At 39.3% G+C, this 18,966-nt stretch overlaps 1 protein-coding gene across 3 annotated transcripts in view; it reads left to right on the top strand.

Annotated features, from left to right (window-relative positions):
* Window positions 1-18,966, top strand: part of MFSD6 (major facilitator superfamily domain containing 6) — a 75,490-nt gene that overhangs the window by 47,116 nt on the left and 9,408 nt on the right. For all 3 annotated transcript variants that reach the window (XM_057746369.1, XM_057746370.1, XM_057746372.1), the window contains one exon: window positions 7,584-7,681. In XM_057746369.1, the coding sequence (XP_057602352.1) occupies window positions 7,584-7,681 (98 nt within the window). The remainder of the gene's footprint in view (window positions 1-7,583; window positions 7,682-18,966) is intronic.

Raw genomic sequence — 18,966 nt, 5'->3', positions numbered from 1 at the left:
TTGACTTACACCCAATCTCATAATAGATTCAGAAGATAGAAATAATATAAAATATTAATTAAGCTAGGATGTTGTATTGTTTTTAAACCAAAGTAGAAACTCATAAAATGATCCCTTCAGGTTGGAGAACCATGAGTCAAACATCATACATCATTTACTGTGCCTATTTATAGTGACATAAAACACAGTGACTGATCTCTATTCTTTGAGAAAATAGGTATACACATGGGAAGAGATTCAAGAATACTAAAAGATATCCAGTAAAGTATCTCTCCCACCCTTGGGACAGTCCCACAGTCCCACCCCCCTCACCCCCACCCCTGGCAGAACCCATCAGTGATATGAGGGTCTAGTGTCTTCTTCCAGAGATAATCTCTTCACACGTAAGTGCATACGTGTATATGTAACTCTTCTTCTCTGACGTGAGGATTAGAATGTTGTACTTACTATTCTGCAGTGACTCTCAGCTCGCTTTAGGTGACAGCGTCAAGTAGCTAGTGGTTGGTGAATTAATGATAAAATGGAACATAGTCACAGCTTATACATTTTTTTAAAAAATTTTATTTATTTATTTATTTATTGGCTGCGTTGGGTCTGTTGCTGCCCACGGGCTTTCTCTAGTTGCATCAGGTGGGGGCCACTCTACTCTTCGTTGTGGTGCGTGGGCTTCTCATTGCGGTGGCTTTTCTTGCTGTGGAGCACAGGCTCTAGGTGTGTGGGCTTCCATAGTTGTGGCACACAGGCTCAGTAGTTGTGGCTTGCGGGCTCTAGAGCACAGGCTCCGTAGTTGTGGCTCACGGGCTTAGTTGCTCCGCAGCACGTGGAATCTTCCTGGACCAGGGCTCGAGCTCATGTCCTCTGCATTGGCAGGCAGATTCTTAACCACTGTGCCACCAGGAAAGTCCCCACAGCTTATACGTTTTAAAACACAAAAATATAAAAACATTTGCTAATCTTTTGTTGTAGGGCCAAACCTTTTCCTTGAAAACGATTCTGTTATTGGGGTTTATGATTTCCATCAGTTTTGGTTTCTTTAGTGTGTGACACAGACATAAAGATACTTTAAAAACAATCTGAGTACAGAATTCTATTGTTTTTTTTTTATTTTAACCTAAGTTTTTAATGGTTGCTTTCCCATGCCTGATTTGACAGTTTTTTCCCCATCTTTTAAATCTTCATTTTTATATGATTATCAAAAAAGTACAGAGCTCACTATACAAACTCAAAATCTACAGAAATATACTCCTTAGACAATGAATGGTCTGTAATCCCAAGTCTCCAAGATAACCATGGATCATGGTTTGGTGTCTGCCTTCTTCTAGATTTGTTTGTATATGAATATAACTTAAATATGGACACACACACACACACAATATTTTATGACACAGTGACCAGAAAGCCTTTGTTTTAAGGGACTTATCTAGTGGTTCCCAATAGGAGGTGTTTAGAAATGTGCAAGGGTGCATTTTCGTTTTTTCAGAGACTGACATTTTGCACCCAAGGGCCAGGATCCTCAACATCCCTGGGGTGAATGGGTGGGTCCCATATGATAAAGAATGATACCATCCAAAATGATAGTGGCCCTGCGAGAAACACTGTTTTCATGAGAATAGTGCTTCTTTTTGTCCTCATGTTTTATCCATTTACGTAAGATTATATTCAGTTACTTTACTGTAATTCACTGAGCATTTGAGCAAGCAGGCTCCTTTTGAGTACAAGGTGCAAAAGGAACAGTCCTTGCCTCCCAGGAACTCGCAGTCTTCTGTGTGTAACTGTGTGTAGACTTTGGCAAGTACTCTAATGGAAACAAAGAGTATAACAGAGGAACAGGTTGAGATAGGATCAGTTATACCTGGGGACATTTGAGAAGGTTTCTTAGAAGGGATGAGCCCTTTCAAGGATAGGACTCTCACAGTCAGAGCTACCAGTGCCCGAGTCTTGTCGGAAGAAGGAAGAGGTGTGTCATCAGCTCTGTCACTTCTAGGTAAGCACTGGGCATGAGGTGTGGAAGCTCCTGCCACCTGTTGCTCAGGTCTTTGACTTTTGGTCATGTCTTCACTCTCTGTCTGGTTGTTTTTGCTACCACTGTGGCATGAGAATTGTCCTGTGATGGTAGCTTGGGCTTCCTGCTTAAGGTGGGAATTCCAAGGAATGCCAGCTAGGATCCGATCAAGCCAGCCAGCCCTGGGTATGGGACGCAGGGTACAGAGGACAAGAAAGGGGAAGCAGGACAAAAGATTCCAGACAGTGACAGTAAAACCCTATTCTGCTAGGTAGGAGCAGAGAAATTCTGGGAGGACACCCACAGTGACATTACATCATGGAGGTTGGTTGGGAGGAGGGGGCTTGGTATGAGAAAACAGGAACTTTCTAGACTAAAATTTAACTCTTCAAGGCTTAAACCTCCTCTTTTAGTTATTTTCTAAACAGTTTGGATTTATATTTTCCTACCTTTTAAAGCTGACAGTCGCAAGCATCATCTTACTGTAAGGTTGTCGGTATGAATCGGTGATGATGCTGAAAATAAGCTTCATTCTTGGGGAGGAGGGCACTGCTTACACTGAACGCTTGTATTAAGCACCAGAATCCTGATCTTAATTAGCAGCTGATGTCTGCCTGCTCTAGAAAGACATCTGTAATAGTATCTGAAGGAATTTTTTTTTTTTTTTTTTTACTGGCAAGTTTATATAGACCATAAAAGGATGATCTGGGAATGATGGAACCCAGCCTAAGGGTGAGCCCATGTACTGTTTACCATACAGAAAACCTAAGCTGATTCATAGATGTGGCAAACAGTAGACTGTGCTCCAAGTATCTGGTACTAGTGACCACTTCTTTCCCATTAGGAACTGGTGTTCCAATGAAACTCTAGCTAGGTGTAGCGGAGGACATTGTCCCAATGGTCTGTAACCTGTCAAAATGTTACTTTCTGAATCCTGGTTTGTTGCTAGTCTGTCCTCATCTCCGCCCAGCCCCGGAACAACACTTGTTTGTGTTGGAACACTGCGTCTTTGTCTGAGGGCTTGTACCACTGGTTGAGCATGTGTTCAGTCTCCATCTGCAAATACTCCACGTCTGGTTGATAAAAACTATCCTTACCCAGGGTATTTTGTTTTCGTCCAGTGTTTTTTCTTTTTGAGGAATTTTCTATTTCTCCATGAGAGGCTTCGCAACATGCTTGCTGCCAGTGACTCGTTCGGCAGAGAATGGGTTCTCTTTGCGTGGTGTTGCTCTTTTGTCTCCTTCATCTGAGAGCGTTGTAGGGTAATCCTACTTAAGTCTTTCTCTGCTGCTTATAACCTGTATTGTCTCTGGAATAGAGAATAATTTCCAGATTGGATCTGGGCTTGAAAAGTTCACTCATCTCTTCATAAATCCTTAGACGTTGATCCTTCTTATATCTTTCAAATACCCTCTGTGCCTGCAAATGCTAGAGGTTATGGTTAAGCTTTCTAGTGTTCCCTCTGCCTGGGATGCTCTTCCCTCCTCCTTTGTCCGTTTCTAATCCAGGTGTCCTGGAACCCCCAGAGGTAGCTAAGGCCCTCTCCTTTGTGTGGTCAGAGCACTTTGTGCAGACCTCTTAGGGTATTGTACTTAACTTATTTGCTTCTGTGCCTGTCTCCCCTCTAGACTAAGTTCCTTGAAGGTAAGGCGGATTTCTCTTCATTTTTATTCCCCTTTAGTTCAGCAGAGTGTATGGTACATAGTGGTATCTCAGTTAATGTTTATTGAGCAAAACTCATGTTCTTTGTGGTTTAGAAATGTTCTCAGGGGACGTTCAGCCATGTTGTAGATGGTTTAAATTAGAAAAGCAGGGCATCGTAATTAACCCACACTCTGTTAGGAATTGCAGGATGACTCACAATTAATTGTATCTCTATCTTGAATACTGTCTTTCTGAAAAAAAAAAAAAAGAGTACCAGTGTTATTATAGGATAATCACCAATCAACGTATCCTGTCAATACTGTGGGTTGTGGTTTTGTAAGAAATTAGAAACTCATTAGTTTTCCTCCTACCATTATCTTTTGCTCAAATACAGAATCAAGGAGTTTGACGCGTGATTTGGGTTTTCCATGGTGTCGTGTTTTCTGCTGAATCATTTGCTCCTTATCAATTGTGTTCTTATACCACCTGTTCTAAAATTGTCTTTATTTCTTGTCTACTTTTATACTTACTGACTTCCTGTTGTGAAGTAGGAAAGCAGTTATGTTGTTTCTGGGCTGTTTCACTGTAGATCTCTGTATCTCACTGAGAGGCATTTTTCAGACTATTCTTCTGTACTTCCAGACCTCTTAATGCTCAGGAAAATTCAAGGACCCCAAACATGAGCTCTATATTCAGCATAAAGAATTTGATTGTCCAGAAGATGATCTAGTAAAACAGATTATAAATTCCTTTTTATTAGCAAATCCTTAATTTCACGAGTGTGCATGTATTCGTTTGCTAGGGCTGCCATAACAAAGCACCACAGACTGGATGGCTTAAAAAAACAGTAATGTTATTTCCTCACAATTCTGGAGGTTAAATGTCCAAGATCAAGGTGTTGGCAGGATGTATGTCTTCTGAGGACTGCTCTCCTTGGCTTGTCTTCCAGTGTCTTCTCCTGGTCTTCCCTCTGTGTCTGTCTCTGTCCTAATCTCTTCTTATTAGGACACCAGTCTTGTTGGATTAGGGCCCACCCAAATGACATCATTTTACCTTAGTTACCTCTTTAAAGGTCCTGTGTCCATGTCCAGCCACACTCTGAGGTGCTGGAGGTTAGGACTCAGAACTTCAGCATATGAATTTCAGAGGGAACACAGTTCAGCCCCCTCTGTTGTGTTATTATTCACAATAACAGTGACTAATATGGCAGTTTAATTATCCTTTACAGATATTAAAGAGATTCTTAGGTTGCTGCAATACTTTTCAGTGATTATTCAATAAATATGTGTCTGCTTCTTTCCCTTTTCATAGACCAAAATGCCGCCTTCCTTTTTGTTCATCATTTTACATTTGCTGATTTTTTTGTCCCCAGCTTCCCCAGAATGGTTGGAATTCTGGAATAAAAGTTTTATCAGAAAAAAGAAGGGTATTTGGATACTTTTCTTTAAAATAATAATAATAGTAATAATAATACCTCTTATTGAGTGCTTGTTATGGGCAACTCACTGTGTGGCAATTATCACAGCAAGCCTGCAGAGTTGATGTTATTGTCTACTTGATATATGAGGAAATTGAGGCTCTAAGAGATGAAGTAACTTGTCCTTGATACTGCTTATTTTGTGTCTTCCACCTGTTTGGTCCCAAAGGACTATCAGTTGTGAGATTAGAAATGTGGAAAAGAAATGAAAGATATATCAAGCCATAGCCACTGCGCTTGTTGGTGGCAATCTGAGACCTAAGGGTCTGAGAAGTTACAGACTCCAGTGGCTGAAGTCCACGTGGTTAGAGGTTTGAAGGCATAGCACAGCCTATCTCTTAAACTGGGCCAACTGGCTCTGGGTTACTTAGGGCCAGGACCTGTGGACTGTGGCCTGGATTGAATAGTGGTTGTCATGGTAACCCTGATTCAGAAGTGGGCTCAAAAGAGAGGTTCAGGACAGGCAATATGAACACAAAGAAGATGTATTACCAGATCTTTTTATGATGGGATTGTGGGCAAGAATTACTGGGAGCTATTTGGAATGAGCTAGATCAGTTGTTCTCCCCCTCAGTATCTAAGTAACCTGGGGAGCTTTCAGTCCTAAGATGCGTTAAGTGAGAGTGGCGTGGGCCTTGATATCTGTAGTTCTTAACAGTTGCCCGAGTAAGTCTGATGTACAGCCAGAGTTAATAAGAACTAATGAGCTAGGTCAGAGGTTGGCAAGCTATGGCCAGGGGCCAGATCTGGCCTGCTGCCTGTTTTGTAGGGCCTAGGAACTAAGAATGGTTTCTGTACTTTCAAGTGGTTGAAAAAAATCACAAGAAGGATACTATTTTGTGATACATGAAAATTACATGACACTTAAATTTCAGTGTTCATAATTCAAATGTTATTGGAACACAGCCATCCACGCTCATTCATTTATGTATTGTCTATGGTTGCTTTTATGCTACAACAGCAGAGTTGAGTAGTTGCAAAAGACCTACAAGACCTATTTATGGTATGGCCTTTTATAGAAAATGTTTGCTGACCATGAGTTAGACTAAGTTGATGTCATCAGCAGAGCTGCTTTAAAACCTGGAAGCAAACAGATTTGTGTAACTTGTGTGTTTGTATAGTGTATTTTGCATTTTAATTACCTGTGGGCTTTTTGTTGTTGTTTCCTAGCAGAGGGACCTTGGTTGATAGATTTATAGCAAGTTTGTTCAGCAAACTTTTTATCAAACAGGTTTGAAACATACTTTTTTCCTCAAACCATAGAAGTAAAAAAGAAACATCAGTGCAAAGAATATGATAACCCAGACCTTTTCATTATTGAAGGTCACCTAAATCCCTTCTAATAGCCATTTCCTGTCCCATCCCCACCCCCAATCAACGCTTTTCTTGTCTTTCCCTATATTTCTTCCTGTTCCATATTTGCAGTTAATACCAGCTGGTTGCCTCAGAGCATTTCCTTTCCTTGATCCAGTGTTGGAAAAAGAGAACACTGTTGATAAGAATGATTTAAGTATAAAAATACAGTTGAGCAAGATTAGGAAAATACCACTGATTGTCAAATTGGTTTATTTCTTTTACCATCTAGATTTCATACATTTGGGTTTAGAACACAAGAAAAGTATTAAGGTTGGGAAAATTAACAGAAAATGGAAAACAACCAAGAAAAAGAAATCCCTCAGGTTGTGTTTTGTGAGGAGAAGCAGCCACCATTTGCTTCCAGACCAGCCCGTCCAGCTGAGAATGAGAGAGATCATAGCCTTATACTTGGATTCACCACTTTAGGCCTTTGTTTATTTTGTTTTTACTCGTAACTTAGGTGGTGGCGATTGTGACGGTGAAAGCTAGAGGCTGATATATATTTATCAATTTTGTAACCATGTGATATCATGGATTTTTTTTTTTTAAAATAATGAACTTGTATCAATTGAACTGATAGGAAAGTATTTGATTTCCATATAGTTTATTATTCATCATTGGATGATAGTTTTCAATGACCTTGAGAGTCTCCTTGTGAAACTGCTTGATGTCTTGGGTATTGCAAGTGAGGCCACATACTCACATTTTCTCATTTTTATCCTGTCCTTCCCCCATCGTAGTGAAGTAGCCACAATCCCAGGCATATTTACCCTACAGCCACCTGGAAGGAAGCCAGCAATGTCATTACCGATGGCAGTGTGCCCAGGCTATCTTAAAAAAGCATCATCTCTGCTACCAATTAAGTTTCAGGAAGGGTGATGTTCGCTTTTATATTAACAAGCGTTTTGAAAAGCCTGAGAGCAGCTACGTTAGAAGCAGTCTTCTTATTCCTAAGAGTTCATGGTTAAATTTAATTGTCCTTTAGCCTGCCCCCTCCTGAGTTTGGAACACTGTCTGCTGGGTGATGGATGTTTGGGGCAGATGATATTGGCATGTTTTGTATCACTACCAGGGCCTCAACTTATTTTCCTTTGCTTTTTTCAGGGTTCTGTACATTGGCCTGGCCTGCAACACGGCTCGCTATATTTATATTTCCTACCTGGAAAATGCCTGGACTGTTCTCCCCATGGAAGTTCTTCAAGGTAAGTTAACAGTTGGAGTTAGAATTATTTTTCTACCTGAGTTATGGCTACGTGAAAGTTCAGTGGCCTTCAGCATCTGGCTCTACAAAGGAAGGGCAGACACACAGTTTTATATGAGTTTGAAGTGGTTGTGAAGGAAGAGGTTGCATCAGCGGGGCTGGTTCTTCAGTTCCTCTGAGTGTTCTGTGTTTGTTGAGCCAAACAAAGCTGGATTATTTCCCACACCCTTGTGATTAAACAAAGAAAGAGGAACTCTGCAATAAACTCTTAGGTACAATTGTTAGGTGTACACATCCAAAGGTGGTTTTAAATATAAAAGGATTTATATTTTAAAGATTTTTGTGTTTTTGTAGGTTATCTATACTTATTGCAAAAAAAAAAAGAAAAAGTTGCCATAATTATTTTATTTCTTTAGTTCCTTTGATCACATCTAGTGATTTGTAACTAAAGCTTTATAGTCAGGCTGTTATTTTCCCATGAACCTTTAAAATCTTTGCTCAAATATCCTGACCTGAGTTCTACTCTTTGCTTCACTGGACTGTTTCCCTTCAACATGTAACTTTGAAAAAAATTTCTTGCCATGTGGCTTAAGAGCAGTGCAAACATTGATTTCTATTCATTAGCTCATATAATCCAGACAGTATCCTGAGAAGCTCTGTTAGCAGTTCAGCCAAACCATTTGGTGATCGGCATTATGATTAAAATAAAGGTTCAGGACAACATCACTGGAATTGAGGTTTTCTGGGGCCACCCAGGCTCCTAAATCATCAATTGTACCAGCTAGTCTGTGACTATATACAGTTTCATTAGCTTTATAGATTGCTATTATCATTTTCCCTAATGCTGAGGATGCAAATGCAGTACAATCAACAAAATTCTTTATCATAATACCTAAGATGAAAGACTCACAATTATATATCTAAACAAAATGTACAACATGCAGGCTTACTCACCAAAGCCCATTGTGGCAATGAAAAAGAAAACACCCTATTCTAATTGAAAGACATAATTTATAGTCATGTTATAATTATAAAATTCAAATATGTACACACTTTAAAGGTGCTTTTCTCAGGTCTGATACAGTTGTATAAATGATAAAAAGAGATTTTGTTTATAAATATATAGAAAGTGGAAATTTGGTCTTATAATAATTATTGTTTGTGTAATTAGAACTCTTGATGAGTCTTGAAGTGGGGCATACATCTCAGTATTGTGTCATTTAACAAAAACAAAGCACAAAATGTGAACTGCAGGAAAGAAATGTGCAATAACAAGGTATATGCAATATAGTTCTTAGGTCTGCCACCTCTAATTCCTACTCTGTTCTCTGAGGCAGGATGCTTGCCTGACTTACCTGCTTTGCTTATTGGTATGACACAGTGTGCAGACTGTTCCAAAAAAAAAAAAAAACCCACAAAATACTGGTACCTATTGTAATAATATATGCATATACCTTTTTCTCTCCTTTTAATTTAGTATGACGTAGATGAAAAAGGATGGTTTGCATTAGCGTCTTAAGAAAATAGAGCAAAAGGGAGAAGCTTTTTTAAAAAATGGTTAAAGAAGAAGACATAACAAGAGAGGAATTTTATAAGACGGAAAAAAACAAATGCTGTTGCAGAACAAAAAATTCTTTTTTCCTGTTAATTTATCAAAGATATGTTAAACAGCCACCAAGAGTCAGGCAGCATGCTAGGTGCTGGGAATGTAATTAAAAAACAATATATTAAGTTAGGCCTCAAGGCCTCACTGTCTATTCTGGAAGCCAGTTGTGTAAACCCATACTTGCTACCCAGTGTGTTAGATGGAATCAGAAAAATGCCAGATAACAGAGAAGGAGCTCCATGGAGGGAATGATTAGCTTTGTGAAGGGGAGAGTGGGAGGATGAAGATATTATTAAAAGATTCCCCAACGAAATCACAGATGAGCTGGATTTTGAAGGGTGACTAGGACTCCACCCACGGGCCTAAAGAGAAGCGGACGCTTTGGCATGGAGAAGAGCCACGTGCCAGAGCACAGCCATGGAGAGCGGAATGACATCTCAGGGAACCGGGGCGGGGGGGGGACGTAGCTAGGAGTAAACGGGTTTGTCATCCAAAGCTGCTGACCCAGGACATACTTTTATAATATGTGCTTATGTGCCCCTCAGGGCAGTCACCCTGCTTCCCCTGGTGGGCTACAGTGTGTTCCTCTGTGTTTCATTTTATTTCCCCTGTGCTGGTAGGAAGCTAGTTACTGATCTGAAGCAAGTGAAAAGGGGGAATCTGTAAATGTGCCGTCTTCTCATCTAACAGAGAGCTCTGTGACCCGTTACACAGAGCTCTTTGTGTCCAAAACTGGAGGAGATGGTTTCATTCCCTGGCAGAAGTGAGTGCTGCGTGTTTTGGCTGTACAACAAAAATTCCCTTGCCTTTGTTTGACCCATGCCCACCTCATGGAAAACAGTGGATTATCCATGAGGAATAAGTCCTGTGTCATAGAAACATACTTCTGACTGAACAGGTTTGTTTTTCCAGTCTGGACTCTTCCAAATTTACGAGGCTGTCCAAATGACTTTAAAGTCCCTGTGCTTAAGGCGGCTCTACTTAGGATGCAGTAAAACAAGAAATGATGACAAAACACAGAATGATTTAATTATAGGACAGCCCCACTGTCATGATAGATGCCCCTTAATCCCTTGAGCGGAACTGCTACCTGACCATTTCCAAAGACCCAGCCTTAGGAGGTGGAGGGTGGGGGAGTGGGAGGTTGTCTGTCATCACTGATGGTCGTGACATTGAAGAGTCAGCACTTCCAGTCTTTGATTTTCCGTCCGGCAGCCATACAGAAGGTCTTAAAAAATAGAGATGAGGTCTAGCTCTTCATCCTCTCACCCTTGCCTCATCCCCACAATACCATGAGAGGTAGTACCACCTAGTGGAGCAGCTGAAGGGGAAGAGACAAAGGGATGTGCTTTATGCTACACCTCCGGCTACTCATCTCTTCCTCTTCGGGGTTGCCTGTAATGATGGAGGAGGATTCCTTGTTATCCCTCATTCCTTGAAGCTCTTGATCATCAGCTCAGCATTTGTTTCTCAGGTCACATTGGTAATAATTAGTGGGTGGGATGGGGATGAAGCACACTTCTTCCTCTCTAGGCCCCTAGGAAGGAGGGTATGTGAGTATCTACTGCAGGATCGAGGTAAGACTGTTGGATACTGTTGGGGATTATGAGGATATCTCTTCTGCGTGATCTTTCTCACATTTAGTAGCCAGTGTCTCTTGCAGCAGTTCACCTTTTGCAGCAAACATGTTGTTCAGTAGGCAACTGGGGCCATCTTATAAAGGAGCAGAAGATGTATTTCCTACTCATAAGGAGCCTGTAAGTTATTTTTAAAAAGAGACAGTGGGTCTAAGTACCTAAAAGCATTGCTGGGTGCAGTGGAGGGAGTGAGATAGTTTATATTTCTTTCAAAGATCCCATTTAAAAAACCCATAGGTTTTCTCCTTTACTTCTGTACCAGAAGCATTTAAACATATTCTTGATTGCGATCAGGAGTATACACTTTTGATAAAAATCAAGGTCAAATCTGTTATGCTCATTTTTATGTGGGTGTTGGTTGTGAATCCTTGCAAGACTTTGAGATGAATGTGATCCAAATTATTCTTGCTATTAAAATGTATTTAAGGAGAGTAAAGCCAGACCAGGGCTGCTGTAACTAAAGAGGTCCTTTTGTGGTACTCCAATTAATGGCTCAAGCACTGAAGGGTGAAAATGAGGTCTGTGTTGCATCCTTCGCTGCAGGATGCTTGGTCACTGGATCTGGGTTGAGATTTTGATGAAAAATAGTTTTTTAATGTCACCAGGAGGAAGGCTTGAACTGACATTTATGAAGCTTTACTCTCTTATTTAGTATGCCTGCTCAGCCGAGCGAGAAGCATGTTTCCCTTCTTCTCATGTTTTGGAAGAACATGGGGGAATTATGAAAAGATTACTATGCAGCCCTTATCTGACAGTGGAAATTCTAGCCATGATTCCAATCTGTTATCATACATATTGGAAATTTTCTGTCCAACTTAACCCTTGAAACACAAGTAGCTTGTTGCATGAATACATAAGATATACAAAATGCACTTAGTATTTCAGTGGATAAATTGGCATACAGAAGTCATTGATGTCACTGTTAAAGTTGATTTTTAATCAGGGGACTTCCCCGGTGGTCCAGTGGTTAAGAATCCACCTTCCAGTGCAGGGACGCAGGTTCAATCCCTGGTCGGGGAACTAAGATCCCACATACCTCGGGAGGACTAAGCCCGCGCATCGCACTACTGAGCCCGCGTGGTCTGGAGCCTGCGCGCAGCAACTGAGACCTGCCGCAGCCAAATAAATAAATACTAAAAATTTTTTAAAATCAGAATATTCTTATCAGATTGCAGTAGAGCAGCTTTATTGTCACCACCATGCTTCACAGTTACTGAACGTCCTCATATAACCTCTCTTCAAAGTAGAAATTATTTTGTCTCCATAGAATTCAGTTTAAATGTCTTTTGCTCCAAGAATCCTTTTCTGGCGAATTGCATCTGACACTTAGCTCTTCCTTTTCTGAATTGTTCTCAAACTTATAGACTATGTTACACAGTTTAGCACTTAATTGTTACCCAATTATTTTATTTAACAAGTACTAGTTTTACTTCCTGACTTAGTTTTAACTCCTAAGTGCAAAGACTAATGCCTTACACTTTTTGAATTCTCCAACGAAGCATGCGCATAGGAAGATGTACTATAAATGCTTGTTGTTTGATTTCACAGTCCCCTGCAAAATGTACTATAGTTGATATTTTCTAATTATTAAGGCTGTTGAATAACACAGGAAGTTCTGTCTCAGAGGCTTATAAATATGCGAAGGAAAGCTGAAAACTAAATTTAAAAGTTGAGTCTTTAATGTGACAGCTTTTCCCCTAGGGTACCACCCTGCCATCCATTGCATATTTGTAGAAACATCCGTGTGTTTTAATCATTTACTTAATCACGTCCCCACCCACCTCATTCTATAAATTATTTGAGACAGCTTACCAAAATATGCAGTAAGCTGGAAACCATAAAGTGCTTAGGCTTGAATTAGACTGTCTTGTATACGAGCTCCCCTGTCTGTGAGCTCTGTGTCCTTTAGACAAGCTGCTTAACCACTCTAAGCCTCTTAGACTTCAGTGCTACAGAATAGGCTGATATGAGCATCAAATAAACTAATCTGTGCGAAGTATTTAGCATATTACCTGGCACATCGTTAGCCTTCAATAAATGTTAACTAATATGCAATAAAAGTAAAATATAATATAATAAAAATCAGGATCAGGGAAAATGTCATTTAGAAGATTCAACTCTAAGAGGTTAAATTGCAGTTATGCATTAAAGCATGGCCATAAATGACTAGTCATTGCACAGTGTTTTTAAAGTTATCTTTGCGGAAGTGAAATTTTTACTGGCTTTGCTGTAAAAGCAATTTTCATGTGTGGCTTGCTGTGTGGAAACTGAGCATACAGCGTATAGTGTTGTTAAGTGCTGACCTTAAACACAGGCAGTTTGGGGTGGTGGTCTCCTAAAACCTGTTTTAAGGTATGCCAAGGGTAAAGTTCACAAAAACCCCCCAAATGTTGTATTAGTGATGGACCTTTTTTTTTGAAGCAACTTACGTGTCTTTCTTTTTTTCACTTGCAAGGTGAAGCTTATAGAAACTTCATTTCTATTTTTACTCATACATGGGAGTGAGACTTTTTTTCCATTGTTACCCAGGGTACCTTTTATCCACAAATTCTTTCTTCCTCATACCCCAGCCCGCAGGCCACTGCCCACCTAGTTTCATTTCAGCTCTCCTTTCCGTAGCTGCGGTTATGTTTCAAGCCCTGTACCAGGTCCTGGTATGTTTGTTCTCCTCAAGGAGCTCAGTCTGCTCCTCCTTCAGGTAAATCCTGCCCCCTTCCACCCACCAGACTGTAAGCCCTGTCATAGTTAAAGATGTGTTCTGTACATCGTCACAGTCTCAGTGCAGAGCAGGGGCTCTGGCACGTGGTCTGGGTGCTCAGTAAGTGCTGCTGAGCGAGTGAATGAAGGAGATCCTTGCGGTGCTGCACATGCGTGGGTGTGGGAGCGCTGATTTTTGCGTGTCGTGTATAAAGTCTTTCCTGCGACACACAGAAGGTTCATGAAGCTTCTGCTAGGTCCATTGCTGTTTGTGGGGTCCTCTACTCTTTTTGGAAGGTCTGTTGCTGTTGGTGGCCCTGACTTTGGCAGAGACACTAGCTTTCTGTTCGCCCGCTATTTCTTTTTCTTCATGGACACACACTAGACTCCACTTCCCAGCCTCCCTTGCAGTTAGGTATGAGCATATGTCTGATTCTGCCCAGTGGAACGTAAGCAGGAATGATGTGTCACTTCCGAAGCCAGCCCATAACATCTCCCATGTGCCATCCTCTGCTGGGTGTCGGTGCCCAGGGTGACCAGGTGTGGAAGACGGCAGAGTCTCTGCAGTCGGGGTTCCTGAATGACTGTGTAAAGCAGAGCTGCTACTCTTCTTATCCCTTGACCACTGGACTTTATATGAGCAAGAAAAGAAAACATCTAATGGGTGAAACCACTGAGATTCCGAGGTTTATCTCTTAACAACAGTAGCATTACCTTAGCCCATAACGACTCCTTTTATTGCCTGCCCAGTGGACGTTTTGTTTTTTGTTTTCTTGTGTTTTCTTTGAAGACGTCTCTTACTGGTTTTTACCAGGTTGTTGATCTTTCAGAAACTTTTTTTAATCTCAGCATTTGAGAGGTTCCCTGAACTAATTGAAATGTATGCTTTGATCCATCCGTGGAAAAGGTTTGCCACCACTGATTTAGTGCACCACTGCTGAGAGCATGTGTATGTTTTGTTCGGTAAGCACAAGTCAGTGGCAGAGCAAGAAAAACAAAACAAAACAAAACAATCCTAGTTCCCCAGTACTTTGTCAGTTCTCACCTCTCCCAGCCATCCTGATGTGATTTCCCCAAGCCAAGCAGCATGGTACAAAGAACAGCTGACTTCTTGGGAAGAAAGGATTTTTCTCTTGTTCGTATCCGTACATGCCATGTATTGCAATAGGGCATCTTGTGGGCTAAGACTGAAAAATCTTGAAATTCATGTTGCAGAATCAGGTTAAGAATATTGACTAGTATAAGGTAAAGAGTCATTTGGGGCATATGAAGAACTTGCTGTTATTTGTGATGTGAACTCATTTAGAAGGGAGGGGAAGAAGGTCGTAAGATGTGCATTTTAAAGAAATTGATGGATTATTTGACATTATCACGGAAACCTCTCAAATTAGATGATTACGTTTATTACCGAATACTTTTAATAGTTGTTATGAGGATGTATAGTAGAGGAATGAAGCACTGAAGTTCCAAACTTAGACACCTTGGGTTCAAATCCTGTTCCGCTACCCTGTTGTCTGTGTCACTTTCATCTCTCTGTGCCTTGGTTTCCTTTTTGGAAAATGGAGAAGAAGAAAATGGTACTTATTACTAGGAAGAATAAAGCAGATAATCTGTGTAAAATACTTAGCGCAGTTCCTGGTAGAGTAAGCCGCTACAATAACGTTATTAATGAGAAAAATTTAATCATAATTATTTCTCATGGTTCTAGGTTATTCAAATGTAGTGTATTTACAAAACAGTTAAGGTCTTGGCAGTAGGTAGTGTGGAAATATCTCTGTGTTTCTGTTCGCCTTGAAGGTAATCCTGAGGGACCCCAGTAAAGGTAAGAAAGGACTGAGAAGCTTGTTTCCATGACCCATGTGGTCTTCAAGAGTCATTTGTTGTCAGTTAACATATGGTGTTGAATTGCCACTCAAATATATTTATTAAGCACCTGTTATGGGATTTGGTGTTGAATTGCCATTCAAAATTATTGGTAATTTTGTGACGAGCAGCCAGGGAAGAGTTAATAACGTATTGCGAGGAGAGTCCATTCATGTGCCTTTGTTACTGTTGTCAGTCGGGGAGGTAACATCTTTTCACTCTTACTGTTTGATCCATCAACTTAGTTATCTCCTACTAAAAGGCTTAAAAATATATAGCTCTAGTGTAAACACATTTACCAACAACACTGAATACATTTGCTTATCTATTTCATCATGTAGAGAATAATCATCTACTTCTTTTTCACGATTCTCGAATAAAAAGGAAAGAATGTAGAAACATTTCTTTTTCCTGCTTATGATATCTTTTACCCTCTAAATTTTAAAGTTGTTTTATACCTAAAACACAATTTTACAAATATGGAAAATGGTAGGATTTTTTTTTAAGATTTCTAGATTTATTATTTTAAAATTAGAGGACCAGAACACAAGTGTAGTAAAAATATTGGCAAGAGTTTCAGATTATTAATATGATTACTAGGTTGCATATTCAAGTTTAAGAACAAGAACCACAGCTCCACAATCGTCTTTTGTATTGTTATCAACCCAATCCCCTCTTGTGTATTCAGATTTGCTAGGTCTATTCTAGAAAGTAATATGGATTCTTCCATTTACATGATGTTTTGAAATAAGGTATTTCAAACTATAGAAATGATCCCTGAAAGTATAGTCTTTGAAATAAGGTATTTCAGAGAAACCAATTTTAATTCTACATCTGCCCTGGAAAATGTTGGAACATACAGGCAGAATGGCTTTTATGCTTTTGCTTTTAGTATCAGAGAAAAATTTTTTACTGAATGCCTTAGTATTTTTCCCTTCAGCTAATACCCTGAGTTGCTTTAAAGAATGTAGTTTCCAATTATCTAATCAGTCCCCAAAAGCAATAAGGAAACTGGAATTCCTCACCATAGAGAATCATTTATAACTGCCACTTAATACCAGCCAACAAATTTTAACAATAGTTTAAAAGTATCCTAATTTAAGTCATCCTGATGGAAAATGCTTTATCTTAGAAGACTCAAAGTTTTAGAAAACCCTTAGAATTAAAAAAAAAAAAAAAAGAAAAAAAAGAAACCCTACTATTGGAAAATTTTGTGTGTCCAAGCCTTCACATTTAAGATAATAACTGCTAGAATTATATTTGATCTAGAATTATAGCAAAAATATATTTCTTACTATTTTGGTCACATAAATACACAGACCCATCTTTGTCTACTTGTAAATCCTGTAATTGATTGCTTAAAAATAGGCATAACAATAGACTTGGCATCACCATTGAAGTTAATTGACAACCATTTGATGTGGTTTCAGGTCTTTGATGACTCATCTTTAAGAAGTAATTCCCCAAATCTATGCTGGATGTTACTATTGAATCTAATTAATTTTGAATAATTTTCATTTTATTTCTTAGAATATTTTTAAGTTTTTTCCTTAGTATTAATGAAAAAATATGCATGTCTGAAAAGAACTGGAGTTAGCAGCATCTTTAATAATATATTCTTTAAAATAGATAATGATATTTTAATTGTGTACTACTGTGTCAACATTTACAATTAAGACTCTATCCAGGCATTATTCAGTTCTGAGAAGGCTGGCATTATCTAAGGTATTGCAGTTGTTTAGTCAGATAAAGCAAATACTTCATTTGAATTCTGTGGAAATTAAGTGTGCATATCGCCTCTTCCATCTTTCTATTTAAAAAATAACCTACTTGGAATTATTACTGAAACATATATAAGAAAAATTATTTTGATATTTCTCAGTTAACGATAGGGCATATAATCTAATGTACCCAGTGAAAATAGTGTTTATTCTGTTATGGATCTACTTAATTAAAATCATCCTGGTAATTTGGTTATATGTCCGACGTCATGAATTTTACCTTGCTAGGTGCTGGATATTTTTGTATTCCTGCAAATATTCTTGCGCTTTGCTCTGGGACACTAGATTACTTGGAACTAGTATGATCCCCTTGAGTCTTGCTTTTAAACGTTGCTTAGCTGGGACCAGAGCAGTGTTTAAACCAGGGCTCTTTCATAATACTAATACAAGACCCTTTTGAGTACTCTGTCAATCCCAGGAATCATGAGTTTTTTCAGTTTGGCTGGTAAAACAGGTATTATTTCCACCCTGTATGGGTTCTGAGGAATGTTTTCTGTAATGCTTTTGGGCGGTTCTTTCCCTGGCTTTGGATAGTTTCTATACATGCTCTTGCTAATCAGTGCTCTGCTGAATACTTGAGGGAAACCATCTGCAGATCTCTGGAGTTTCTGTGAAGCTTTCTCCTCTCTAGTACTCTGACCTGGTGCTCCAGCTGCCTTGGTCTCCCCAGACTGTCAGCTCTGTCTCAGCTCGCTGGTTCCCCTTCTGTGCCCTGCGGCTTTCAAACCCTGACGAGGCAGTAAGCTAGGGCTCCTCACTGTTTCCCTCGCTCAGAGATCACTGTCCTTGTTGCTGATATCCAGTGTCTTGGGAACTAGTGTTTAATACACGTTGTCCCATTTTTGGTTGTTTCAGGAAGGAAGTAAATCCAGTCCTTGTTATTCCATTTTGGCCAGAAGCAGACTAATGTCAGATTAAATCTTAAATGAATATTAATCTTTCAGTTTAATTTTCCAAAACACAGGTTAAAGATTTCTGATGATACTATCTCTAAATGAGATTATTTTTCAGGAAGCAAGTCCAAGACTTAATCTAGGCAGAACTGAATGATTTCTCTTTTTTCTAGGTTTTAAGAGATTTACTAGAATCTATTTTTTAAGGACTTTTATTGAGATATAATTAATATACAATAAACTGCATAAAGTGTACAATTTGATATTTTTTTCTTATTAGTAATGTATATATGGCAATCCCAATCTTCCAGTTCATCCCATCCCAACCTCCCCTGCTTTCCCCCCTTGGTGTCCATATGTTTCTGCTCTATATCTGTGTCTCTATTTCTGCTTTGCAAACCAGAACCGGATGATTTCTTAATCCTTTCCAGCTATCTATAAATCCTGTTATGACAGTATCTTCCTATTACATTTAAAGCAGTGCTCTAATAAAGATTTAAATTCATACAATGCACCGTTGTTGTACATCAAAATAATGACCAAAATTTTTTCACCTGTTATCGTCACCCTTGCCTCCCTGGCAACAAATGGTGAAGATATAATGAAACTGGTAATGAGGCATTGTAAATAGTCTCTACACTATTTGGAAAACAAACTGGCTGGAACTATATATTAAAGGGCAAAAAACTATTATATTCTTTGAATCATTAACCCCACTTGTAGAATTATAGCCAATGTAAGTAAAGTATGTAAAAAGCTCTATCTCCAAAAATGTTAATCATAGTGCTAATTATAATAAAAAAATTGGA

The sequence above is a fragment of the Hippopotamus amphibius genome, chromosome 8 (genome assembly GCF_030028045.1).
Source record: "Hippopotamus amphibius kiboko isolate mHipAmp2 chromosome 8, mHipAmp2.hap2, whole genome shotgun sequence".
NCBI lineage: Eukaryota > Metazoa > Chordata > Mammalia > Artiodactyla > Hippopotamidae > Hippopotamus > Hippopotamus amphibius.
This window is presented reverse-complemented; position numbering and strand designations above follow the sequence as displayed.